The sequence below is a fragment of the Equus przewalskii genome, chromosome 2 (genome assembly GCF_037783145.1).
Source record: "Equus przewalskii isolate Varuska chromosome 2, EquPr2, whole genome shotgun sequence".
Classification (NCBI taxonomy): Eukaryota; Metazoa; Chordata; class Mammalia; order Perissodactyla; family Equidae; genus Equus; species Equus przewalskii.
Window position 1 is genome coordinate 26,888,556 of NC_091832.1, and position 27,427 is coordinate 26,915,982.

The window sequence follows — 27,427 nt, forward strand, 5'->3', positions numbered from 1 at the left end:
CATAAAATGAGGCTCACTCCACTCAAGAAAATTGCAAAATACACTAGCGTGAGATACATTTTTCCGATACCAGATTGACAAAGATCATAAAGTTTGATAACAGTATTGATAAGGAGATGGGGAAACGGTACTTATAGAGAAGTGAGCAATATCTATCAAAACCACACATTCCCACACCCTTTGACCCAACTATCCTCCTTCTAGGAATAGATCCTACATATATGTATATACAAAGTTACTTACTGCAGCCCTTATAACAAAAGGTTTGATCCTGTCTCATGTCCTTCACTAGGTCACTGATTAAATACATTACTGTGTATAAAATGGTATATTATGAGCCATAAAAATAGTCCTGAGGCAGCTCCTTCTGTACTCTGATGGAATAATTTTCAAACTATAGTAAGTATAGAACTGTGCGTACAGTACCCTACTATTTTCTTACTATGTGTAAAATACCTCGGAAAGGACATTTAAGAAACTGATACACTGTTTGCCTCTGAGGAGGGAAACTAGGCGACCAGAGGGCAGAGATGAGAAGTCTTTTCACCGTATATCACTTGAAGCAGTTAATGAATTATCCTTTCAAAATATAATTTAAAAAATAAGAACAGCAAAGAAAACTCCTTTGTGGCTTCAAGTCAATCGGGTTACTGAGAAGGGAACCAATATTATTTATTGAGTGCCGACCCCGTTCCAAGCACTCCCACATCCACTACCCCAGTTCGTCACTGAGATGGGATGAATTACTGGATTCTAATTTTGCAAGTTAGAAAATAGGTTAGATTGGTCAAGTAATTTACTCAGTGTCACGCCTAGTCTAGCTCCAAAGCTTCAGCCTTGTCCACTTCCCACGTTGCTTGTACTGAAGCACAGTGTCCGATTTTTAAAATAATATCGGCATCACTTATTGGGCACTTGCACAAAGTACGAAGTGCTTTACGTACCTATTTTCAACTCTCAAGACAACTCTGGCAGGTTGGAATCACTATCCCCCTTTTACAGTGAAGACCAACGAGGCTCAGAGAGGTGGCGCGTAAGGAGCCCAAGGTCAGGGAGGCACAGACGGTTAGAACCCAGATTTAGTTCCAAAGCGGCTGCTCTAACGGCGAAACCACTCCCGGTTCAAAGGACAGAAGCACGGACGCTCGCTGGGCGGGGGAGGCGCACGCACTTCCGGGGGGCGGGGCGAAGCCGGCGGCGGCGCAGGGCTGCCCGGGCCCGGCCACGGCGAAATCGCGAGAGGATGTGACGAGGACCGGACGGCCCCCGCGCCGCCTGAGCCGCCTGTCGATCAGCTGGCCCCGCCCCGCGCCGGCGCGCCCCCGGGCAAGCCCCGCCCCCACCCTTGGCCGGGCGGGAAGCGAACGCGCGCTCCCTCCCGTTACCCTCCGCCTGCGGGAAGGGCGGGGGAGGCGGAGGCGCGCGCTCGTGAGCTGCGTGCTCGTGTACGTCGCCGGGGTTCGGCTGCGTCCGTCCCGCCGCCCGCCCGTTGCCGCCGCCGCCGTCGCCGTCGCCGCCGCGCTCTCGCTTCGCCGGCCGCCGCCTAAGGGGGCTGGGGCCGGGCCAAGCCGCCGTTGCCGGGATGCCGCGGGTGTACATCGGCCGCCTGAGCTACCAGGCCCGGGAGCGCGATGTGGAGCGCTTCTTTAAGGGCTACGGGAAGATCCTGGAGGTGGATCTGAAGAACGGGTGAGGAGGGCGGAAGAGGCCGGCCGGGTGGGGACAGCGCCCCGGCGGTGGCGGGGAGGCCGCGGGGACGGGAGAGGGGCGCCTGCTCCGCACGGAGCTGCACCGGCCTGCTCCGGCTCCGCCATAGTCGCGGCGCCTCGGGGGCGCGGGTAGGCCCGGTCCCCACTGCGCCTGCGCGGGTGGGGGTGGTGGAGGGATAATGGGAGCGGTGGGGAGGATCCGAGTGGGACGGGGAGAAGGAAAACCCGAGTGGGATCGGTGCTCCGGGCGGGAGGGCGCAGCCCCGGGGCGCCGGGGCGGCCTGGGTTTTCCTTCTCAGGCCCCGGCAGAGGGGCCTGGTTCGTCTCCGGCTGGAGACCGACCTTTCCCGCCCTGAGGGCAGCTGGAAATAAACAGGATTTCCTGCTCCCTTTTCCCCTCTTCCCTAGTCTAATGGATCAGACGGTCACCACGCATCTTTCCCGGGGACAGGAGCTCTGGAGGGAGGCCCTTTTTTTGACTTGCCATGTGCCACCCTTTTTTTGGGCGGGAGACTCCGGTTTGAGTAGTCTAGTGACAGTTTCGAAAGTATCGTCTTGCCTTCACCGTTCCCGTTGCAAGGGTAAATTAAAGTCTTAACTCGTTATCTTTAAGACTCCGTGCAGAGTTTCCTCGCTGTGGTTTCCGATCTCAGAACTTGCCAAAAAATTGCTTTGTCGTTGTAGAATGTGTTAGAGAATCGTGGCCACTCTGGCTAATATCTGCGTCGACTGGTTAACGAGACGGAGGCTCACAACTCGAAATTGCTAATTTACTGCCTCCCCGGGAATGGGCTGTTACTTGTATTCCTGAGCTACTTTGGCGACGCAGGGCCAGCAAGGGCTGCATGTTTCAGGGAAAACGAAAGAGGTGAGGAGTCAGGCCTGGAGAAGATACTCAACGGGGAAAACTCTGAAAACCAGGCGATGTTAGGTAGGCCTTCAAAGACATGGGTGTGAAAATTAAAAGGAGTAGGAGGGACATTTAGGGTACTAAACCTGGGATGTTAGAGGAGCTCTTGGCTTATTTAAGAAACAAGACCAACTTTGCAACAGGTCTGATACGGCTGCAGTTTACTCCCAGTGTAATACTAGCAACTAACACTTGAGAAGTTATGGAAGATATTTAAGTAGTTGCACATTTGAGAAAAATTGGTGGCTGCCATATATTCAGATTGTTGGTTGGGTTAAAAAGTCATTTCAAATTGACCATTCGGAAGAATCACCTTCTTACTAAGGAAAGTGTCCTCAATAAAGTGTTATGAATACTGATTTCTTCTAGAGTAAAAGGCTTGGAAAATTACTCATTTTGTGCAATAGAGCTTTCGGTTCTTAAGGAATTTACTAGATAAAACGCGGGGGGTTGTTATTGTGATGTATACCATATATCTGAGAGATCAAGTTAAAACTCCCAATTTTCTTCAGAGCCCGACTAAGTTGTCAGAATAACTAAATTTTGTGGGGAAAGCATGGATTTTGAAGCCAGACAGGCCTGGGTCAAATCCTAACTTTTTACCACTTATTATCTGTGGGCAAGTAACTTCTTTAAGTTTCCTCATCCACAAGGAAAAGGAAGATTGGAGATAATGGCTCACAGCTATAAATGAGGGCTATAATCAGAGGGATTTCAGCGTAATCATTAGGAGACAGCTTATGCTTGATAACATGAAGCGTATTTGATGAAGTCTGTTTTCCACAGTTACTCAAGTGATAGCAGAAGATGAAGAATTGGGGAGGAGGCAGAAAACTCTGCTCTTGAGTAAATTAAGTGTTTACGGTCATAACATGTACACTTTGAGTTAAGAAATGCTTGCTCTCTCTTTAAACTCAAACAAGTAAAACTTGGAATGGTTTGTTTGAAAAGATTTGTTTGAAATGAGCTTTGAAAAATGGATTGACTGAGGCTTGAAATGCAGAAAGAGAAGTGTTTGGGAATAGTGTATGTCATAACTGAGGAGGAGGAGGGGTCCAATAAGGGACAGTTCTGAGAAATAAACAATCGAGCTTGGACTGAATCTCATGAAGGATCTAGAAATTTAACAACATAAACCAGAAACAAGAAGTAGAAGATTTTACATTAAACACTCAAAATCATAGATGGGAATTCAAAGGCTCTGGGGGGAGTAATTGAGCAACCTGACAAACGATGAGATAAGAGGACAAATGCTTGCAGGACCCTAAATACCTGGGTCTCCTGTAGGGAGCTATTCATACTTTACATTTCTGCTGCTAAACCATGATATGCGTGGCATCTGATTGAAAGTCAAGGTTGAAATGAGGAATGGGAAGTCATTTCAGGGATTTGAAGGCAGGGATGACAGTCACCAAACGGGCACACCTCCTGGCAGCATTCAGAAATCATTGCAGAGGAAAATGACTTCTGAGCAAAGGACCAATGTATAGATGTATTTCAAGCAGGAATTGACTGAGGTAGATGCCACAAGTGTGAAGGAGTCTGACAGGAAGGAGTTGGCACAAAAGGAAAAGATGGCATAGTTTAGCAACATGTAAGCTTATAGACCTGGAAACTAAAAGGCACAGTAGATCTCCCTGAAAAGCATTTTTGAACATATCTAGACTGTGATTATTAGTAATTGAAACTCAAAAGCAGATTTTGGACAGACAGAGCTTTGAAGAATTGTTGAAGCGTTCAGATTTGTTCAAGTGAGGTATATCAGTAGACAGATAAGCTGAAGGATTGGGAGTAAAGTTCAGGATTATTAAAATAGGCATGAGGTGCTTAGTGGTGTAATAGAAAGTTTACCAAATGAGGAAGCAGATGAGCTCTCCAAAGGAGATTTAGGGTCCAGGAGAGGATTTTATGGACCCTCTTGGTGTTTGGAGAAGACCTACGTATGTAGTAGTTCATTGCCTGCCATTTTATTGTACCCGGGCGGCCCTAATCCAGATGGCCTTTGTCTTAGAGAACTCCTAGAAAGATGGTTCAGTTTGGGACCATAGACAGGATGTAGATCTCCCAGGACCATATAGACCACTCCAGATCCCCTCAGGGCCTGTTACATTCGTACCTGCCACGCTACCTCCACCAAGAGCCCTCCAGCAGGAACCCTCCAGCAGGAGCCGCTGCGGGACTAGGAGGCCCAGGGAGCGAGAATATCAGCAGCACCTGTTGGCAGCCTCGCACCTCTATGGTAACTTTGCTGCCTTTGATTGTTTGTGACTTCTCTGGGCTTTCTTTTATGTTAATAAGTCACTTTCTTCATGTAAAATGTAGACGATTTTTCATGCAGTAGTTTCTCTTACCACAAAAGCTTGTGCTTTCAGTCATGAATCTTTATATCTTAACTTTTCCGTATTTTAGTTAATAAAATTTATCAGTTATATCCTAGGATTATTTTACTTGGCTAGTAGCTGGACAGGTGAACCCCCAAATCATTGAGGGTTTTTTGGTTGGTTTTGTTTTTAGTTGGTTAAAGACATGAATTAAAACTCTGCAGGGAAACATGGCTATAAGTTTCAGAACCTGTGTTTCATATTATGGTGAAATTGTGACCAGCCAGAATTTTCAAGGGAGGTCTAGTCTGTTTAATTGGATTTTCATGATATCTAAGTATTACCAGGAAGTTTTTGTTTTCACCGTTGTTAAAAATTCCTTCGAGTAGAAGATACCTTGGTTAATTTTTTAAATATGTTACTCTCCTTAAGTCAAGTGCTTGTTTGATTTGTCCCCGATCTCTGTAGGGTATTGTCAGGCCTTAGATACTGAGATGAATCTCTGCCAACCCCAGAACATACACAGGAATTTTCTCTTTTGACTGAATCCTTCATGGGAGCTTATTTTTTTATTGTCTTTTCTTTTAAAAGAGCCAGGAAGGAAATATAATTAGTTTTTTGTTCCAAGTTATTGGTTTCTGGTTAATTGACTGTTAGTTTATTTATTTATTTTTTGTGTGTGAAGAAGATTCACCCTGAGGTGACATCCATTGCCAATTTTCCTCTACTTTGTGCTATGTGGGGTATGTGGGATACCTCCACAGCATGGCTGACGAGTGGAGTAGGTCCGCATCTGGGATCCAAACCTGAGAAACCGGGCCCCTAAAGGGGAGCGTGCAGCACTTTAACCACTTGGCCACAGAGCCTGCCCCCTGTTAGTTTATTCTTAATCATGTGAGAAATTCCCTTCCTCCACCACCAGACAGCAGCTAAATGCTTTATCATTTTTCTGGAATGCTACAACTAATGGACGACAGCAATGACTCTCCCTTGGAGGACCCCAGCACGTTTTTGTTCATGGCCCTCAAAAATAATGTCACATTTGAACCAACCACATATACCAAGGCTTTGAATCTGTGTTGGGAAAAGTAAGGCATTTGGTTCTGGGTTAATTTTATTATTTTCTAAGAAGAGATTAAAACATAGTTTTGTTTAAAGGAGCATTTGAACAATCTGTTCAGTGCATAGTTACAGACCCATTAATTCATATAACACTTCAAAATAGCATGTATTTATTTCTGATATAAAAATTTTCTGTATTTTAAGTTTTTTTAAACATAGACGAAAGGAAATCATGCAGAGATGACACTGTCTGCGTTTTGAGACTTCCTTTTTGTACACACACACGCACAAGCTCATGCACTTCTTATGCCTGCCCTGCTTAGGATCATACTGTACATTCTGTTTTGTAGCTTTGCTATTCCTTCCTGACAGCCTGGTCCTTTTCTTTGTCATGAAGTGTTCTACTGCTACCTGATTCTTGATGGCTGCGTAGTATTCCCGCGTGTAAATGCTGTTTAAGGCACATAATTAAAACTGTTGTAAGACATGTAGGTCATCTTCAGTTTTTTGTTATTTTATGCATTTATAACACCATAACAGATATCCTTTCTGTAAATCTTTGTGGATATTTCTAATTATTACCTTAGGGCAGATTCCTGAAATTGGACTTTTGGAGTCAAAGTACTTACATGTTTTTAAGGCTTTTGCTACCCGTTGGTTTCCATAACTCTAGACAAATAGTATTTATTTATATTTTCACCTGCCATGTTTGAGTGCCTATTTTTCTGAACTCTCAGCTACCCTTTATTACGTTTTTTTAATATTATATTTTTTAAATAGAATGTTTAAAATTGTTTATGAGGGAAGTTATCTTGCAGTCTTTAAGGCTCATGCATGTAGCCTACTAAGCGTAAGAGAGTCAAGAACTTTTTCAAAAAATAACTTTTTGACTGGTTAGGAAATAAATACAGGTTCATTGTAGATAATTTAGAAAACACTAAAAGCCTAAAGTAGAAAAGAAGTGTCAAGAATCCTTTTAACATAGGCAAGGTCTATGCAATTTTATGTACCACTTTTTCTACTTAATTTTTCTCATGTATTTTTTCTCTCATGTTAAAATCTTTCTCATACACTTCATTTTAATGGCTGTATAAAATCCACTGTATGGCTATATTGTGATTTATGTAACCATTCCTCCCAGGTTGTCTCTAAATTCTCGCTGTTAAAAATAACCTTGTGTTGGTTTCATGTGCATAAAACTTTCGTTTTTATCATTCTTAGGACACGTTCTATGAAGTAAAATTCATGTGTCACAGCAGGAATGAACTTTTTCAGGGCTCTCAATGCATGTAGCCAAATAGCTTTCAGGAAAGCTGCACCCGTCACCCTTGTACCAGCAGTGAATGAGCATGCTGGTCATGGCAGCCTCCCCAGCGTTGAGTGTCTCTGTTGTTTAAAAGCTTTGCTCATTTACCAGGTGAAAATGGTTTCATGTGTTTTAACCAGGAACTTTTTCTTAAACAAGTAAGAAATTGTGAGAAATAGGACTATGGGTTAAGTAGTTTTTCTATCCTTGTTTTATTAGTAGTATAACTATTACAAATGTGACCAAGGTGTTTTTCTACTGAAGTCTCTTTAAAGTCAACCTACCTCAAAAAATTTTAAGTATGTTACTTTTTTTTCCTAAGACATAGGTAATTTTTAAAATTTCTGCCGTTTGGAAAAATCAGTGAGTGCCAAGAGACAATAAAATACTGCGATTTTGAGCAGATGTTACTGGCATAAATTGCCCTGGCTTGAGACTTCCATTCCTTGGTCCTGATTTCCCAGTCAATTTGTGATTGAATAAACAATACCTGTAATTATTTGGTCAAGTCATTTTAAACCCCTGTTCCTCACTTTAATGTCTTGCCCCTCCCTTCCTCATTGAGGTACGTTTGAATAAAAGGGCCGTGCGAAGTATTTGTTTCTTCTTAAAAGATACTCACAGGATGGAGGCTAGACAAAATATGGTTTGGGTTCCCAGTATTTTTGGCTGCTTCCAGGTAATCTAACTAGAAAATTGTACTTTGAGCTCCTCAGAAGAAAGGTGCTCCATGCATCTGAGAGAATACTTTTGGGGGTGGTATTTAGAGATTTGTAAAGTAAGACTGAAATTTTAAAACTTTGGAAAATATTGACGGTGTGCATTTGGATGATTTGTTTTTCAACTGAGTATATCAAAGTGTTGTCTCTAGTTTGTACTGATGGGGAAACTGAGGCATGGGGCGAATAAGTGACTGGCCCAAGGTTACAAAATGAGTTATTGCCAATTCCAGAAACTGAAGATCTTTGTTATTCACATGCCAGATACAGCATGAGCAGTGTCAGTCAAAGCTTCTCTCATGCTGTTTCCTTCCAGATGGTTCAGTCTTACCCTTTTGGGACTTGCCTCCAAGGGTGAGAAGGTAGTTCAAGTCCCACGGCCTGTTCAGTCTTGAGTGTTTCTGCAGAGGCTTCCAACAAGCTGACGAGTTACTGCCAAAAGTGAGACAGGTGGTACGTTGGCCCTGAATGGAGACCGCTAGCGATTCTCCTCCTCGGGCTACTCTTTGAAGAGCTGTTAAGGTGGTGTCAGCTTTGTCATGGCTGACCAGGGTAGGATTTGTGCAAGTAAGTGATCTCTGTCCTGATATGATTGCCGGGGCTGTCTGCTCTCGGAGTACCCCCAAGGTGAGGGATCAGATTGTGCTCTGAATTTACATGCCCATACTTTGAGGAAATGCCCTACATGACCTTTCAGATGTATTGAGGTGAAAATCTAGAGGTCTCTGAGCTGCAGATGATACCTAAAGAAGCACTTAAAGGATAGGCTATTCCTCCACCACAGCCCATGTCTTTAGGCCTGGATGCCTGAAAGGAGGGGATGGCAGGTGCTTTGTAAACAGACCTCCAAGACTTAGAGAAAGGGGTGAGACTGAAGGAGGGAGGTTTGCATTCAGCCGTCAGGAATAAAAGCAAGTAGGAGGCTCAGGCCCAGGAGTCAGGAACCACAGACCGGAAGCGCTGACTTTAAGAAAAGTTACTGCATGTGGGTGAAATGAAGCTGTTGATTCATTAATGTTAAAAGAATTTGAATAATTTGTTAAAATATGAAGTGGCCAATTTCAAGGGAAGGGCATCCCAAGAAATAGCATAAAGAGTAGCATCTTTAACCAAAATAAAAATAAAAAAGAAACTGACTGCAGCCCACAGACTGGCGGGGGGGGGGAGGGTTATAAGGGACTTGAGAACAGCCAAGATGGCCCCAGAGGCATAACCACTAAAAGGCTTTAACACCTGCCACCCCACTGGTAGTATCATTTTAGAGGTAAGTACGAACCAGTTCTGTTTGTAGCTTTGGTGTGGAATCAGGTAGTGCTGTCTGCTGAGTGTAAACTTTTATTTCATTAAGTACGGGTAGCAGATTACGGTAATTCTATCTTATGTCCCAAGAGTTTTATTCTAAATTGGTAATATGACTTTCATCTCCTGAGTTTTTTTAATTGTTTTTAATTTGTGACTGAGTCTCCATGAACTTTACTGTGTCATCAGGGAATGGTTGACCTTCTTTTCTTGTGAGACCTTTTAATTTAATTTACCCTTAAGATTGATAAGTGTCAGAAAATTGAAATGGACACAGGTGTGATTGTGTTTGTGACCTTTAAGGAAAGAAACCGTATTGGCTTTCAAATGTCAAAGTAATACATTTAGTTATGACAGGGAGGTTGTGATAGTTTGATCCACAAACTCTTTGCAAGTATATCACTTTCTGAGGGTGGTCCCATTTTGTAGGGTAGAAATAAGATGGCAGCCTAGTAAAAGTGAAATAGCTTAGCAACCTTAGTTCCTTTTTGAAACAGTTTTGGATAGTTGAAACAAATGGACATCTAGATAGGCCCATAGAACAATTACAAAGTAAGACTAAATTTGAGTTTAATACAGATTCTTCTCTATCTCCTGCTATTCTGGAGGAATTTTGTTTTATCACTTAGTTTTTAGGATAATGATTTTTTCTGTTCTATTTTCCTCACCCCAATATGTGAATGTTCCTTTAGAGATGGACTGGTATTTTCTTAATGATTTATCTTTTTCTCTTTTCCTAGACTGATGTTAAAATGTTGATAGTTAATTTATAGGGTTGGTTCCACTAATAGTTTAGAGAGTAAATGTTCACAACTTATTAATATTAGTACACATTAGATGCAGAAATGATCTTTCTTACCATTTAATATTTCTCATAAGATGTTAATATTCACGTGGGCATTTGTGTTAATGCATATAATTTGATGACACTGATTTTCTGTGCTCCTAGAGCTTATGTTTCTCAAACAGTGTTTGCTCTTACGGACCATTTCTTTCCACTGGTGTTTACGAGGCAATAGAACATGGTGGGGGAATGTGGATTTTAGGTTAGGGTTTGAAGAATCCCAAGTGTTGGGTAACCTTGGCAAGTTACTTAACTGCTCTAAATCTTAGTTTCTTCTATGAGCTAACAGTAAACCTCAGAGTTGTGAGAGTTATTGCAAAGGAATTTGAAGAAGGAAAGAATCCTGGTGGGCTAGAGTAGTCATGTTAATAGTAGTTTGGAATTAAATCAGATCTTAAATGCTTATCATCTGCAAAGTACTTTTCTGGTTGCTGCTCTAATCCTTGTATAGTTGAAAGTCTGTAAACCTTATAGTATTCTTTGATTTCTGGTCATTTTTTTCCCCCACCATCCATGCTTTTATGATCTAGTCACCATTCCTTACAAAACTAATTGAATGCATTCTTAATACATAATATTGTCAATATCCATTCATATCCACCATCTCTAGGCTCAGCTCTCCATCATCTCTATGGTAGTGTAATTTCTCTGAGCCTTAAAAACCAAAAAAAGATTCCAGGGGTTGATATGGGACCTCCAGGATGGGGATTGCACAGAATAATCTTATTTTTCCTCTATTCTTCTAGTCTGTTATGTTCTGAACCCACACATGTTTTCGGAAGGACCAGATGGCTGACACTGGCTAATGGGAACCAAAAGACAAGAGTGAATGTAACCTGGTTGTCACATATCCCAAGCTTAGAGGTGCTTCACCCTGCCCCAAGATCAGTTTGTATTTTCTCTGGAGTCTATACCCCACTAGATCAAAAAACTTTAGTACAACCCGGTTTTTCTGTAGTTAGATTATCAAGTCAGGCAGCAGCATTTGTTGAATGAAAAGAGTTGTCCTTGGGACTGTAGGAGAGAAGAAGCATCTGCCTTTACAGAGGCGGTGCGACCTTGTAGTTAAGAGCTTGTGTTTTGGAGTCAGGTGGATGTGGGATCAAATTCAGCTATACCCACTTAAGAGCTCCTTGACAGTGAGCAAGTTGCTTAGCCTCTCCAAGCCTCAGTCTTCTCATTTATAAAATGGAAATAATAATGATAATAGTACACTCTTCACATATGTTATGAGGAATAATGAAGTGTTATGGATAATTATTTGCTATGTGCCAGGCACTATGCTAATATTAGCCTTTGTTATTACTATTAAAGAGCTGATAATCAAATGAGAGAATAAACACAAAGAAAAAAGAACGTGGCTTGAAAGGCCACAAAAACATCATGAAACCATGTAATTGAGTAGAAGTGCTCAAGCTAAAAAAAAATGCTAAAATGATTGGCGTCAGGCAGGTTTCTGAGACTTCGTGAGAGAGAAATCCTCAAGAATATGGAAGAAGATTGACGTGATGCACCTTGTGCATTCAAGTCATTCCAGCTTTAGAGAGTGAGACAAACAAAGAGATTTAGGAGTCATTCTAGACCTCTGAGCAAGAGAATGATAGAGCAGCGGACTTTCCCTAGTACATGTAAAGAGACAGGGGGAGTAAATACAAATAGCCATGTCCTAGAATTAAGTAAATTGATCAAGCAGGAGGAGCCAGCCCTGAGCCCAGCAGAATGAGAAAACTGTAGAACTAGACTGGGCAGCTAGAGTGGAATGGTCAAAGGTGGTTGGGAGTGAATTAGATGGTCAGGGATCCAGAAGAGAGAAGTCATGAGGTAGGTTTTCTTCTTTGAAGGTGGGGAAAGATCAAGTGCAGACTGAGCTGTGGCCAACGTTTGCAGACCAGGAATCCATACTAGCTCTAATCAGAGAGCTCTTGGTGTGCGGGAACTGCCAGTGTGCCGACGTGAAAAGAGCCCCAGACTGGGTACTGGTGAGCCCTGGAGTCGCACCCCAGCTCTGCCACTCAGTGAGCACGGGTAAGTCATCCACCTTCTCCGGGTGGCCTTGATGGCCCTCCCTCCTCTGAGGCTAAAGAAAGAGAGGCCAGAATGCCCAGAGCAGCTCCTTCCTGTCTCAGGATAGGAAAGGGTCTCAGGAACCTACTTCACATGGTAGGAGTTCCTAGTTGTGGGTTATAAACAACCCACTGTTACTGGGAAAGTCAAATTACAACCATAATCAGTGACCCAGAGCAGTGACTGTGGCGCTGGTTAATTCTACGTGGAGGGCCAGACCACTGCCTCCCCTGGGATGTCGCAGACCTTTGGAATTGGGAGAAGTTACAGTTCTCGCTCACAAGCTTTTCTGAGTTGGCCTCACCTGAGCACTTAGAGAGTGGGTTGCGGAAGTGTCTTTCTGCAGTTTTCCAAGCACTTTATGCAGACAGCAAGAATTACTGTGTTTTATTACTATCCTGTCCTAACTTTTTTCACCTCATAACACCAAGTTGGCTGAAGCGTAGGACAAACACTGAGTGCTTTGAAAGAAAGCTGTTTGATTCCTGTTCACTGAATGCCATTTCTTTCAGGGTAGATTTAAGGGTTCTGCCCTTAAAGTACAGTGCTATTAACCCTAATTTGAGGGTTCAAGCCACCCCATGGGTTAACTTCAACAGATGAAAATTTTTCCTTGGCTACAGCAACATCCCTAATCCTGACCATCCATGGAGAGGTTCGGTTCTTACAAGGAAAATGAGTGAATGTGGGAATGGCTCACCACATTGGGAAAACAAAACTCACATCCTGCTGATGGTTGGCTGAGGACTGTCATGTCCACATTCAAAGAAAAGCATGTGGCACAGTTTTAGGACAAAGGTGAGCAGAGATCCACTGTGGAAAGGGGCAAATTTTTCTTATAGAGAGAACATCCAAGGCCTGCCCCTCGGTAAGCAGTGTTGGTGGGTGACCGCAGGCACACGCATGGAGGCTTGCTTTCCCTTGCTCCTGTATCCACTCCCCATCCGTTAGCTGGTATTGGACACCCCCTGAGCCACGCCCTGCCCAGTTAGCCACTGATCAGTATACCTCCAGAGCAGGTCGCGCTCATCGTTTTTCAGAGAGGACTTTTCTCCCGTCTCCCTGTTCAGTGAAGATGTTTGGAATGACCCTAAGCCTTTCCAAGAGGGGTAAGATAAACTCCACATCCTCTTCAGTAGAACGTCCAGAGTGGTATTTGGGACCATTGGGGTGGGTTATTAGGATGAGGGAAAGCCTATTTAGCAACAGCACAAGCTCAGATGATAATTCTTGGGGAAAAGTGTGATTAACATTTCTAAAATTGAAGTCTTGGAGTACTTTAGTTTTAAAAACATGTCATCCCCGTTCTAGCATTTCAGAGTTCTGACTGATAGTCCGAGCAGTACGTGAGATGTGGAATGAGGAACCCCCAAGTGTTGGCCCTGGCGGAAGAATGGACTAAAGTTCAGAACAGCCCACATAATTCAGTGTAGCTTTTGTTTGTGGTGTCCAGTTACCTGTCTATACTTGGCAAAAGTCCACGGTACCCACCTTTTTAGGGAGAAAATGGTGGAAACTCCTCCCCCATCATTTTTTGACTAAATTTGTCAGGATAAATTGTGACCCAGAGGAAGAGAATTTAGGAAAGGGCGATAGCAGAGAAACATTGAAGAAAGTAGTTTTTCTTTTAATTGGAAAGTATTGTACGTCTAATAGTTTGGCCATACTTTTTATTCTTTCACATAGGCATAGGCATAGGGGAGAAGGGTTGAAAGATGTGACGTCTGGGAGTCAAGCAAGAGGGGGTATATAGGAGGGGTTTTTGTTTTTGTTGTTATCAGTCCTTGCCATAGAGGGATTTCTTAGTTTGTCTTAGATTCATTCTCCTGAATTTCTTTATCTTCTTCATTTTCATACTAGAATTACTGAAAGATGGTTGTTTTTAATAGAGTACAGGAGGAAGGGTGTCTGCAGCTAGAGTTAAGAAATTTATGTGTTGGGTTGTGTTCGTGAGGCTTTATTCACAGGTCACACAAGAGATATATACACATGCCAACACATAGCGTGTATACATGCTTGTGTGTATTTCATATCCCTCGTTAATTTGACAAAAGATTCAAAAGGAGAGTATTTTGTGGGAAAAGAGATTAGTTTCATATTATTTGCTACAAAGAGATGTTAAGATCAACTTAGAAAGATTCTCTGATGTTAGTTACTAGGAAGAGCTTTACTTTCTTGAAGGCACTAAAATTTAATTCAGAGACAGTTAAAATGTTTAAATAAAACTAAAATTGGGACCCATACAATAGTATTTTAGATGTTAAAAATTAAAATTACCCGTGTCTGTCACTGTTGTATATCTCTGGTGCTATCGTATTGGTTTAACTTGTCCCATCTTTAGGCTAGAAGAAGACTAATTTTAACATTTCTCTATACTACTGATGTTAGGAGAAGCCTTCGAGATAGGTAGTGTAGCTTCCTCATTTCACAGATAAACTGACACCCAGAGAAATGAAGTGATTTCAATGTGCTTTTCAGGGTTGGTTTATAACAGAACCAGGACTGCAACTCAGACCGACTGATGCTGCTTGGATCTTAATAGTTACAAGTTTGAGTTACAAGCCAGGAGTCCTACCACTGGCTTTGAGTAACAGCTCTGCTGTTTTATTATGCAAGTTTTTAACACTGCGCCTCAGTTTCCTCATCTGTAAAACGGGGATAATAGTACCTCACTCTTGGGTATTGTGAATATTAAAGAAGATAACATTGTCTAGTATATAGAGATTACTTAATAAATGTTAAGTAACACTTTACTGTTATTGTCTGGTCTTCCTGCCTTATTTGGGGAACCCATTCACTCTACTTATTGAATGAAATAAAGTCATTCTTTCAGTAAAACAGATCTAAATAAATAGTAATCTGGCAGAAGTGGCCACACTGATCTGGTCTGTACTTTGCTCTCAGAACAGAAGTCCCTATCAGGTGTGGTTTGTGGTGCAGAGGATATTTGATTTATTCTTCCAAACCCACCCAACATGCCAGTGGCAGAGAGAAGTGACAATCTGGTGCCTGATTTAACCCTTGCACTGGACTTTGACGTTAAAATGTTCCAAGTAGATTTTGTGGCTTTTCACGGAGTAGTAGGCAGGATTTTTCTGTGAAATAAATTTGATCTCAACTCAACTATTTTAGTAAGTAACTTGGATATCACAAAAATGTGGCTACTAAGTGACCTGCTTGTTGGGACTTTTTAGATGTAAATATTAGGGAAGGACTGTAGGGGCCATTTCCCTCTAATAACACAAATTGGTCCCTACAACTCAGGGAGGAATTTTATTGGCAAGATATACCTTGCTTCAGCCTCAGCTGCAAAGAAAGGCCGGTCTGTCTGAGCATTAATTTTTGTTTTTAAATAATTGTGCCTTCCACTTAACAGATTGGCATTACTCTCCCTCAAAGGTCAGAATGAGTTCTGCATGCAAGCCTTGGAATGGAATGAGCATGCACAGGATGATATTTGAGTCTGGGAGAATGCATTACCACAATAGGTCTGACATAAGCATCACTTGTTATTAACAGAAGTTTGGCTTTCTATTGCAGATGACTTGCAGAGCTTAGGGTCTTGCATTCTCTGACCCTCGAGTAGTTGTAAACCCTAATTATTTTGAAGAAAGCTGTTTGGATGTCCCTGTGAATTATTTGTTTAATCTTCAGGAGTCTATCTTGTCTTTCTGAAATCCCATCAGATGAGTTAGGGCCATTGAATCGTGCCGAGCCGGTGTGTAACTCTTAGAGGCAAGCGGAGGCCGTTTCATCATGCCCATGTTGAATGTTTTCTCTCATCCCTCTCTGCTTGGCATTAGGCTCTCATATGGTGCCAAGGGCAGTGATGCTGTGGCAAAGCAGACCTATGACCAGTCTAGACAATTAAACTAAGGCAGTTACTTTTCAGGGTGGGGGAGTATTTTATGATCTATTTAGAAAGTAGTTAGATTTAATTTTTTTATTTGCTTTTTACTTTTTTTCCTCTGAAAATGATAGTATAGCTTTCCTGATGACCCACTCTACTTAGGAGAGGAAAAAGCAGCTGCCGTAAATTATCTCTTATAGATTTATAGTGACTGTAAAGCACTTTTTAACATAGTAAGTCAGTGATTTGGAGAGGCTTTGCTTGCTTTGTCTAACATGACATCATGTTCAAAATCATTCTTAGTAAGCTACTTAGCAGTTCCAGCCTATGGAAGCATGAAACCATGTTTTAAAGACTTCATAGTCCATAAATTGAGCCAGGTGGCTTCTGAATTGTGCTCCTGCAAAACATTTCCCATTAAACAACTGGGTGTGTCTGTGTTAGATTTTTTTAATGGAGTTGAGGTTCAGTGACTCTTAAAGTTTGAATGCCGCTTATAGACATCTCAGCATAAAAAATCCTCCAAAGTTGTTAGCTGTACATTGTCACCTTGAGAGACTTTTGTTTGAAAGGAACTTAGTTTAGTAAAGAAAAAATTCTGAAATTCTGAGTTCTCTCACTTAATGTGTTGCTGAGCGCAGCATTACATGTTAAAGGATGGAATCGTTTTGGTCAGACTGGATGAACTTCTGGCAAGTCTCATCATCTGTTTTTAGTTCCAGTGTGGTTAGACACAGAGGAACGCTAGTCAGTGTTGCCTGCGTACACAGCTTTGTTAGGGTTTGAAGACATTGCTTGTAACTTTCCTTTGTGATTAAGTATGATCATTAAGATGGTTTTGGTTTTTAAATACAGGCAGTGGTCACAAAGCTAGACTTTTCACAGCTGTGTTAGACCAAACTAAAAGTTTATTGATAACATAGTTTATAGGGTGTTTGTTTAACCTTGCTTATAAATATCTTACAAATTTTGCACTTCAGTTTTATAAGTTGTACGGTTTAACAGGCATTAATAGGAATTTTGGGGGGTTTGTTTTCTTTCAGATATGGGTTAAACCACCAAACCTCCTTGCTGGGAAATTCCTAGCAGTATGTACAGAAGTTTGTACAGTTTTTGATAGATTTTAGGGAATTCTACCCTACCTAAAACCTCATGGAAATGAGTTTGTAATATCTTGAGGAAGTAAATAGCTCCAAATTAATTTCACTGATAATTTCTAGAACAGTTAATTGACTTGTGACTAATTTGTTTAGGTAGAGAAACAGGAACTTTAAAAATTTTTTTTCTTTCACAGAGGAGATTTAAGGTACTGTGATTTTTTTTTTTTTAACCTGGTATTTTATTCCAAACATTATTTAACAGTTAAGACACAGTACCTGAATGTAGGTTTATTGTTTTCTAAGATATCACTTTTGGGCTGAAATTAAAAAAGATCAGTTTTTATGTGATTCGAAAGAGCAAATATTCAATCTTGTAGGATTATATATTTTGATACCTTATACCAAGCATCCCTGTGGAGGTCTTTCCAGTTGCCACCCACTACTTAGGGAACAAAAGAAATGATCTCTGTATATTTAGCAAGCCTCCTACTAGAGAGACAGGAGTCGCCCTATCCTCTTGCATTACCTCTCGGCACAAAGGAAAGTGGTTTCAGCTAAAGGGAAGAGAAAGTTGACCCTTAGTCTGCACAACCCACCTAACCTTTGCTAAGCATGAACCTCATTGCTTTCTCTTTAATGTTAGTACAGCTGGATGTCGGAGTGGTGCCAACCAGGATTTGGTTTGCTCTCTCCTAGATACGGGTTTGTGGAGTTTGATGATCTGCGTGATGCAGATGATGCTGTTTATGAACTGAATGGCAAAGACCTTTGTGGTGAGCGAGTAATTGTTGAGCATGCCCGAGGCCCACGTCGAGATGGCAGTTACGGTTCTGGACGCAGTAAGCATTTAAAGGGCATTTGTATCAATGACATGCCTTTGTTATTAAATGTTAATTTTTAAAGTAACTAATTAATTGTTACATTGAAATGTATTGATATTTAAGCCGTTTGTTTTATAAATTATGTATCTTTTTAAATGTAAAATTGCAAATATCTTTGTTTAATTTTAATTAAATTAATGACATAATTTTCTTGTTTTAATACTTTATAATTATGTTTAATGATGTGTATTTGTGTTGTTTTTTTTCTCTGCAATGCAATTGTTTAACATAGATTTAACAAAGACCTCAATGTTTTAATTAAAAGAATCCTTTGAGGCTAAGATGACTGCCTGTTCCATTTGCTGACCTTGGGTTACCTTTCCATGCGTGGCTCTTTGAACCATTGTGGCCCTTGGCTGACCAAAAACAGGAAGCCATGTGACGACCGCAACCTTTCCCCATTAGACCTGGGTGGTGAGGATCCCAAGGGGTAGACACAGATGAGATTAAACTGAAATAGGTGCCTGAAAATCTTTTTTTTCACATAAAATATTCACAAAAACTTTAATCACTGTGAGTAACACCAGTAACTGATTTAATAATTCGGTTACTTATTTCTAAATTGTTAATAGTTTTTAATTTATGCATGTTAATTTTAAATGTAAATATTAATATATATACTTACAACTTTGTAAATTAAATTTTCATGTTTAGTTGATGGCTTTTTAAAAAAAAAAATCTAGAAGTAAGGGTGGGGATAGAGTTAAAATATATGTGGTATTTGGGGGGGCGGTAAATGGTATATTTAAGGGAAATGCATGCTGTATCATTTTTTCCTTTTCCTCCATTGAAATAAGCTTATCCATTTGAACTTTCCAAAGGTGGATATGGTTATAGAAGAAGTGGCCGAGATAAATATGGCCCTCCTACCCGCACAGAATACAGACTTATTGTGGAGAATTTGTCAAGTCGGTGCAGCTGGCAAGACCTAAAGGTTTGGGCCCCATTAACCTTCTGGGATAAGGTTGGGCAGGAGTCGAGGTTGGGAAAGAAGTAATTTTATGCAGGCCCAGGCATACATGGAATGTAGTGGTATTATATGTTTGAAAGCTTTCCCAAAGTATTCAGAAATTCTCCAGTTAAAGGTTCCATAGCAGTACAGAAGGCATCACAGTCTCACTCCTGTCCATTATGGGACCATCGCTCTGAGGACAACCTATGTTATGTGACATTTTCCTCTGTAGAGAATGCTGTGGAGAGATGCCAGTGTACTTTCACCAATAAAAGGAAAGGTTGTAACCTCTGTTGTTTCCTGCCACATTGGTTGTAATATGCAAGTTTTTGTTGGCTTCCAGTGTAGATACTCATTGGTGAAAATGGACTATAGGAAAGAAAAGCTAATTGTGTAGTGTCTTAACCTGGCTGGTCTTTAGGAGGACAAATGTAAAGGAAAATTCAGACTTTTCCCAGCTCACTTCTCTTTTTAGTCCGTGATTACTCAAGTCATCTCTAGCAAAATGAGTGAGTGTGTTTAGGGTCAGCAAAAAGCAGTTAGGAATCCTTTACATTCATATAGTTTTAACTTATCAAAGCATTTTTATATCTTTTTTCTTTTTTAAAATTTACTCCAAGCAGTCTTCAGATAACAAGGTGAGATTCAGAAAAAGTTAGCTCACACAGTTCTTAAGCAGAAGAGCTGGGACTAGGGATAAGCTGGCATTTTTTCTAGTGCATTGTGTTGGTTGTCAGCACATAGCAGCCCCTTACTGAGTGTCTGCCAGCAAGATTACACTCACTGAAGGAAGGACTCCTGTATTCTGAGTCCTTTCCACCCAAATGTTGAGTAGAAACTGGAAAGACTTTGAAACTTTTGGTTAAAATGGAGCCTAGCCAGTATCCTCAGTTGGTTTTATACTTCTGTACCTTTGGTCGTTTCAGTCTTAGGAGAGCAGATTTCCTGGTAAGTCAAGGCAGCCTTAAGGGCAGGGCCCTGGAGTCCACCTGCCTGGATTGAGTCCCTGCTCAGTGATTTTACTCTGGCAAGTTACTTTCCTCTTGTGCTTCATAATCCTCAACTATAAAATGGGACTGATACTCATTTCTACTCAAGGTTATTGTGAGAACTGAATACATTTTTATTAAAAAGAAAAGCCTAGAATGGGGGCCGGCCAGGTGGCACAATGGTTAGGTTCACTTGCTCCGCTTTGGTGGCGCGGGGTTCACCAGTTCAGATCTCAGGCACAGACCTACGCACTGCTTATCAAGCCATGCTGTGGCAGGCGTCCCACATGTAAAGTAGAGGAAGATAGGCACAGATGTTAGCTCAGGGCCAATCTTCCTCAAAGAAAAAAGAAAGCCTAGAATGGTTTCTGGCACAATGAATGCTAGCTGTTAATGAAAAAAATGCAAAATAAAGCAAATTTAGGGATATTGTTAGTTTTTAACGTGTAAATTCATGACACCCAATGATGATGGCATTGAGATGAAATTTTTATAGTAGTATACCTCTGGTGGCATTGAGAATTGGTAGTTTCACCCATGGTGTGGGGTAGTATTAATAATTCAGGTTCTGAAGTCTGACTGCTTATGTTCAGACCCCAGCACGTTCACTTACTACCTGAATGACCTTGAGCAGTTTACTTAACATCTCTGTATTTCACTTCTCTCTTCTGTAAAGTGGAGATAATGATTGTGTCTACCTTTTGTGGTTATAATTAGGACTACATTAGTTAAATCACACCTGTCATGTAACAGACACTCAATATGTTAGCTGCTGCTGTTATTGATTTGGAAGTATGGCAGTATAAACAAAAGTGGTAACAACCAGAGTTATCATGTCTCAGCTTGCCCAGGACGGTCCCAGTGGCATAACTTAATATATCCTTATTCACTCCCAAATATATCCCACTTTGGAGGATAAATTATGTGGGCTCCCTGCCTTTTACCCAGAATCCCCATTCCTGCAAATAATTCAACTGAAGTAAAGAAATTTTTGTATGAAAATATTCATTGCCAGATTGTGAATAATAGCAGAAGACCATATATAATCTGAAAGTCCCAACAATTGGGAAATCCTCAGAAAAAGTATTGGGCACACTAATTATGAAGATTATTATTTGTTAACACATGTAAACATTTTTTGATGCAATGAGCAAAGATATATTATCAAATGGCGTATGTTCGATGTTTCTAACTTTGTAAAACGTGGGAAGGAAAGCAATAACAACAATGAACTGCTACTGAATATTCATTTAATCATTCCACAAATATGTACTGAGTGTATATCATATATTAAAGAAGTATGGAGAAATTGGCCATAAGTCTCTCTTTTAAATTTATCCAAATTGCATTTTCTTTTCAAACACTGGTCATATCTCCTCTTCTTTCTATATCCCTTCAGTATTTATCCAGTGTGTCAGTGGTGTTCTCTCGTTGGATTGTGTTAAGTCCTCAAAGAGAGTGAGGAAAGAGGCTTATTGTAGTGATGGGACACACTTCGTCACATCACTGCAGCCAAAGCTGGACACTGCTATTCTGTTGCCTTTTTGTCTTTCATTTGTTCTGCAGAGATAATGTGAAAACAATTTTAGATAAAATTGGGCTACTAATTTCATAATCTGTCTTTGGATTTGTTTATATTTTACCTTTGGTTTTTGTCAGTGTATGTTTTCAAACACGGATTTATAATGAAATCTAAAAGACCTGACTTAAATGTAGTGACGTGAGTTTCTAAAGCTTCTATAAGTAAAGAATTTGCCACTATAAAATTGAGGAAATGATAGTTAACTAAAAATTTTTATATTCACACATCACTTTAAAAGAACAGTTAAATATTCATTTGTTGTCTCTACCACCTGCTTAATGCCTGAGGCTTTAAAGAAGTGGTTGGTGTGGAGATGGAAATATTTAACAGTAGACTTCATTGTGGTGAAAGCCATCATTCTTCCTAAAGGAAAGGAAGAACTTTCATTATGATGATGGTGTCAGATATTTTAGAAGAATGTGTCTTAACTTATTTGGGGATTTTTTTTTTCTTTAGGATTATATGCGTCAGGCGGGAGAAGTGACGTATGCAGATGCTCACAAGGGTCGCAAAAATGAAGGGGTGATTGAATTTGTGTCTTACTCTGATATGAAAAGAGCTTTGGAAAAGTTAGATGGAACTGAAGTCAATGGCAGAAAAATCAGATTAGTTGAAGACAAGCCCGGTTCTAGACGACGCCGGTCCTACTCCAGGAGCCGGAGTCACTCGAGGTACTGTTGATGTCTTTGTGTGTTGGCACTCACAGTAAATTCATTAATGAATACACAGACAGTCCGTTTTCCTTCTCCTGTTGGATTCTCAGTACCATGGTTCCATCTGGTTCAACAACTTGGAACTTTGAACTGAGCATTTATTTGTAAAACTCTTGAACTCTTATGTCATAAGTACAAATAGAAGTAAAGGCCTTTCTCTGAGGCAGGTCTCAGTGACCTGCTTTTGGTTTATTCCTGGGTCCCCCAGATCACACCGTTACTGGGGGCAAACATGGCCACTGATCCAGCTACTCAAGAGTGGAGGTTTTGTCTTATTCGGCAGCTATTCTGCGAACTGGCCAGGCACTAGTGAACAAGACAAATATGGCCCATGCCCTCATGAAACTCAGTCTAGTGGAGAAAACAGGCGCTGAGCAAATAATTACCGTTGTGTTAAGTGTGTGAAAGGAAAGGTACACAGCACAAGTAGGCTGGAGAGCTGGCAAAGGCTTCCCGAGGGACATGTCATGGAAGCTGAGCCCTCAAGGATAAGTTGGAGACAGTGGGCTGAGAAAGGATAAGTGCCTTTCTAGCAGAGAGAACAGCTTTTTTTGAAGGCCTCCAGGGAGGAAAGAGGGAGGCAGGAGGAGAGTGGCTTGAGATGAGGCAGAGAAGGGCTGGATCCTGCTGATCCAAAGCCAGGGAAGGGCTTTAAGCAGTGGGAAGTCATTAGAGACTTGGAAGCATTTTAGATTTTACTGTTTTTTAACTTTTTATTCTGGAAAATTTCAAGTATATAAGCATTAGAGAAAATAGTTTAATGAACTCTGAACTCCCTCATGCCTGTCACCCCTCCAGCTTCAGTCCTTTTCATTTCGCCAGTCTTGTTTCATCACCCTTCCTGCTGCGTTGTTTTAAGGCAAGTCTGGACACCCTGTCGCTCTACCTGTAAATACTTCAGTGTGTGTCTCTAACTTTTTAAGTGACATTATGGTGCTGTTAGCAAAATTGTTTTCACAGTTCCCCAGTGGCCTCAGATGTGTACTTTTGCAGTTGGTTTGTTCATATTAGGATCCCAACTAGGTCTACACATTATGATTGGATGATTGTCTCTTAATTTTCCTTTTAATCACTGATACATCCTTCTTCACTCTTTATTTTCCACACATTTAGTTGTTGAAGACACAGTGATCTGTTTTGAAGATGTTTCTGTAATTGGTTTGCTGACTGCATCCCTGTGATGATGTTTAGCACACCCCTTTATCCTGTCCCCCATATTTCCTGTAAACTCATAGTCGGATGCTGAGGCATTTAGAGTAAGGGAAGTCTTTTCACAGGTCCTCTTCCTAAGTGGTACTTTGTACTTCCTGCTGCATCGCTTATGTGGTGTCTGCGTGTCCCACTTTGAGTGATGATAACATGCATCAGAGTGTTCAGGAGTTGTCAGCCTGAGCCGTCCCTTATAAAGTTCTGCATCAACATTCCACCTAATACTTTTGGCATTTATTGGTCATCATTACCTAGAGCCATTCATTAGTGGTTGCAAAATGGTGACTTTCTAATTTTCTCATTCTTTCTGTATTTAAAGGCTGTAATTCTATAAAAGATCATTTCCTTCATCCATTCTTTGCTACCTTAAAATGTAATTTTTATAGGAAATGCAAAATAAAAATTTGATACTTTTATTACCAACTTTCAGAATATTAAGTGTGCCCTAGCAATCCCCAAAGGTGGTGATGACTCTTGGATGTTACATATGTAATGTTTGATCAATTGCAGTCATAAATTTTTTATGCTCAAATAATTGTTCTTTGGTCATTGGAAGCCCATCAGTTTGGCTCCTCTGTCTTCAAAATCTTTTGTCTTTGTTTGTTTTCTGTTTGAATGGGCTTTACTAGATATCTCGCCAGACTTTTTATTATTATCATTTTTAAACATAAAAGTAGAAGGAATAGTCCACCTGTATACCTCCTTCTAATTCAACACTTGTTAGCATTTTGCTGCCTTCTGCATCTTTTTCTATGTATGTATGTATGCATGTATATTTATACACATACCCTCTACATTTATTTTGTTGTAGCACTTAAAATGACACTTCACCCCTCAATACTTCAGCATATGTCTCCAGAAATGAGGATGAACACACTTCCATTTTCTAAACTAAGAACATTAACAGTGATTCCATGAAGTCATCTAATGTCCGGGCCATTTTCAGATTTCCCCAATTGTTCCGTGGATGTCTTTATAGCTGCATTTTTCCCCCACAGGAGCCAGTGCAGTCATGCATTGCAAGGCATTGTTCGGTCTCTTCAGTCTGAAGCAGCCCCTCCTACCCTCTTCCCTCCATGACATTTACTTTTCCTAGTTTTATTGTGTTTGGTTTTTCTTTAATATGCTCCTACATTCTGAATTTGTCTCCTCTCAGTATCATTGAACTTGTACTTCTGCTGAACTTCGTGTAAACCGGAAGTTAGATCTAGAGAGGTATGAATGAGATACAGATTAAACATTTTTGGCAAGAGTCCTTTCATAGATGATCATGCCCAGAAATCTTTGAAAGTTTCCCTCCCTCTGTCATGATGAGATGTTCTAGTCCCATCTTGTGCATTTCTTGCCCTACACCTGGAATTAGTCGTTTCCCCCAGGACCCCTGTTTGGTTTTGGTAGGAAATGATACAGAGAGTCCACAGTGTTGGCTTATTAAAGACTTTTTTAAGCTTGAGGTGTATCTTTTTAGAATGGCTGTCTGTTCACAGTGAGGTGAATAGATGAGTAAAGGGCAAAAGTGTGTGCAGGAAGGCTGGTCAGGGGGCTCTTGTGGGACCTGGAGAGAGACCCTGGTGGCTTTCTCAGGAGGGCGGCAGCAGAAACAAGCAGACGGGGAGATAAGAGGCAGAATCTGAGTGTTTAAGAGGATGAGGGAGAGAGGAGTCAAGGATGGCTGTGTTTTCTCGTATGAGGAATGGGGTAAATAACAGTGGCATCGGTGGAACTAAGGAAGGAACCCAGGGAAAAGAGCTGGTCTATGGGAAAGTGGGTCAGGACTGGAGATGCTCAGAGTCTTAGGCAAGCCATCCAGGTGAAATGTTTGCAGGTGACTGGATCTGGGCCTAGAGCACAGAGGAGAGTTCTCTTCCAACTTTGTACATGGACGCAGCCAGTGCCCTACATATTTTTTGAATGAAAAAAAGTCTTAGTTGATTCTATTCAGCTAGCCTTTTGTCGGCAGATACTAAAGAAATATTTTCTCCCCCTAGGTCTCGCTCTCGAAGCAGACATTCTCGCAAGAGCAGAAGCCGAAGCGGCAGCAGCAAAAGCAGTCATTCTAAGAGTAGATCCCGGTCCAGGTAGGTCTTCCGGGTGTAACTGAGGAGGTCGGCAGGGAACACCGTCCCATTCCCACTTTGGTTTTAATCATGTTACCAGTCTTCCCTCACCCGCGTCTTTCTGGCTCTGGACTGGAATTGTGGGGGTTCAGAAAGCAATCATTGTGCAGTGCAAGCCCTGCATTCGGTTGTGGGGCAAAAGCTCCACATCCTTTGGTCATCTCATGATTAGCATGAAGTCTGAGGTCTCATGTGACGTAACGTCCCTGTCTCTCTTCAGGTCAGGCTCCCATTCCCGGAGCAAGAGCCGCAGCCGCAGCCAGAGCCGGAGCCGGAGCAAGAAGGAGAAAAGCAGGAGCCCCAGCAAGGATGACAAGAGCCGCAGCCGCAGCCGCAGCGCGGACAAGCGCCGCAGCAAGAGCAAAGACCAAGCCGAAGAGAAGGTCCAGAACAGCGACAACACTGGGAAATCCAAAAGCCGGAGTCCCAGCAGGCATAAAAGCAAGAGTAAAAGTAGAAGCAGGAGTCAGGAGAGGAGAGTGGAGGAGGAGAAGCGGGGGAGTGTGAGCAGGAGTCGGAGCAAGGAGAAGAGCCGGAGTCAGGAGAAAAGCCTGCACAAGAGCCGGAGCAGAAGCAGGAGCAAAGGCGGCAGCAGGAGCCGAAGCAGGAGTCGCAGCAAAAGCAAGGATAAGAGGAAGGGAAGGAAGAGAAGCAGGGAGGAGAGCCGCAGCCGGAGCCGCAGCCACAGCAAGAGTGAGAGGAGCAGAAAACGGGGCGGCAAGCGAGACAGCAAGTCTGGCAGCAGCAAAAAGAAGAAGAAGGAAGACACCGACCGCTCCCAGTCCAGATCGCGATCCCGCTCGGCGTCCAAGGAGCGAGAACATGCCAAGTCCGAGTCCGGCCAGAGGGAAGGCCGAGGGGAGAGCGAGGATGCTGGCGCCAATCCGGAGACCCGGTCCAGGTCGAGGTCCAATTCCAAATCAAAACCAAACCTTCCATCGGAATCACGCTCCAGATCAAAGTCTGCTTCCAAAACCCGATCTCGGTCCAAGTCTCGATCCAGGTCTGCGTCCAGATCACCCTCCCGGTCTAGATCCAGGTCCCACTCGAGGTCCTAAGTGGCTGCGCGCACAGCTGGAACTCCCGAGCAGTCTTTTGTACGTGTTTGGTAGCCGTAGCACAATGATCGAAGTAGAACATATGGCACTGCTGTACATTTTTAACTCCCCTAATGGTGTGTCTACAGTTGTTAAATCTAAGTGCTTCCTCTCCGTAAAGCCTCCTGGCACCAGGCCTTCCTGCTCGACTGAAAACAATCTTCTCTTTGAAACCCCCTTACTCATGGCCCACAGTAGAATATCCAAAATGCCTTGGCTTTCAGGCCTGGCCTTTCCTACAGGGAGCTCAGTACCTGGACGGCTTTAAGGCTGCAATGATGACATAGGTAGGTATGGTGAGTTCAACCATTTTTGCCCTTGAATTGATGCCCTTTGATGTATGCCATTTAGTGAAAGTGCTAAGTCTTAAGTTTCCTACCACTTTGGTTTCATATTTTTGGACTTAACAAAGTTGTGAATAGCACAGTCGAGGAAAATTGATACCTGCAGTAACCCATAGGAAATAAACTGTAGAGTTCCATATTCTGGTATTGTGATTATATTGTTTTATATTAAAAAAGAAAAGAAAAGAATTTTTTTTAATTTTATTTTTCCCCGTCTTGCAAAGTATAGTGACCCCTGTTTCCATTAAATTTGAATAAAGACTATTTTTGCTTGACAAAATTTCATGGTGCTTGAATCGAAGTTGCATTTCCTGATCTATCTTGATATCTCTTTTCTTAGCATAGAAAGTTGAGTGTGT

The 27,427-nt window shown here is 41.7% G+C and overlaps 1 protein-coding gene across 1 annotated transcript; it reads left to right on the plus strand.

The window, feature by feature from the left end:
• The first annotated feature begins 1,165 nt into the window (after positions 1-1,165).
• On the plus strand, positions 1,166-27,348 carry SRSF4 (serine and arginine rich splicing factor 4). The gene is made up of 6 exons (XM_008520115.2): positions 1,166-1,689; positions 17,881-18,023; positions 18,887-18,999; positions 22,045-22,259; positions 25,499-25,588; positions 25,848-27,348. The coding sequence occupies exons 1-6, from the start codon at positions 1,583-1,585 to the stop codon at positions 26,683-26,685; spliced, it is 1,506 nt and encodes a 501-aa protein (XP_008518337.1). The 5' UTR covers positions 1,166-1,582; the 3' UTR covers positions 26,686-27,348.
• The last annotated feature ends 79 nt before the right edge of the window (positions 27,349-27,427 follow it).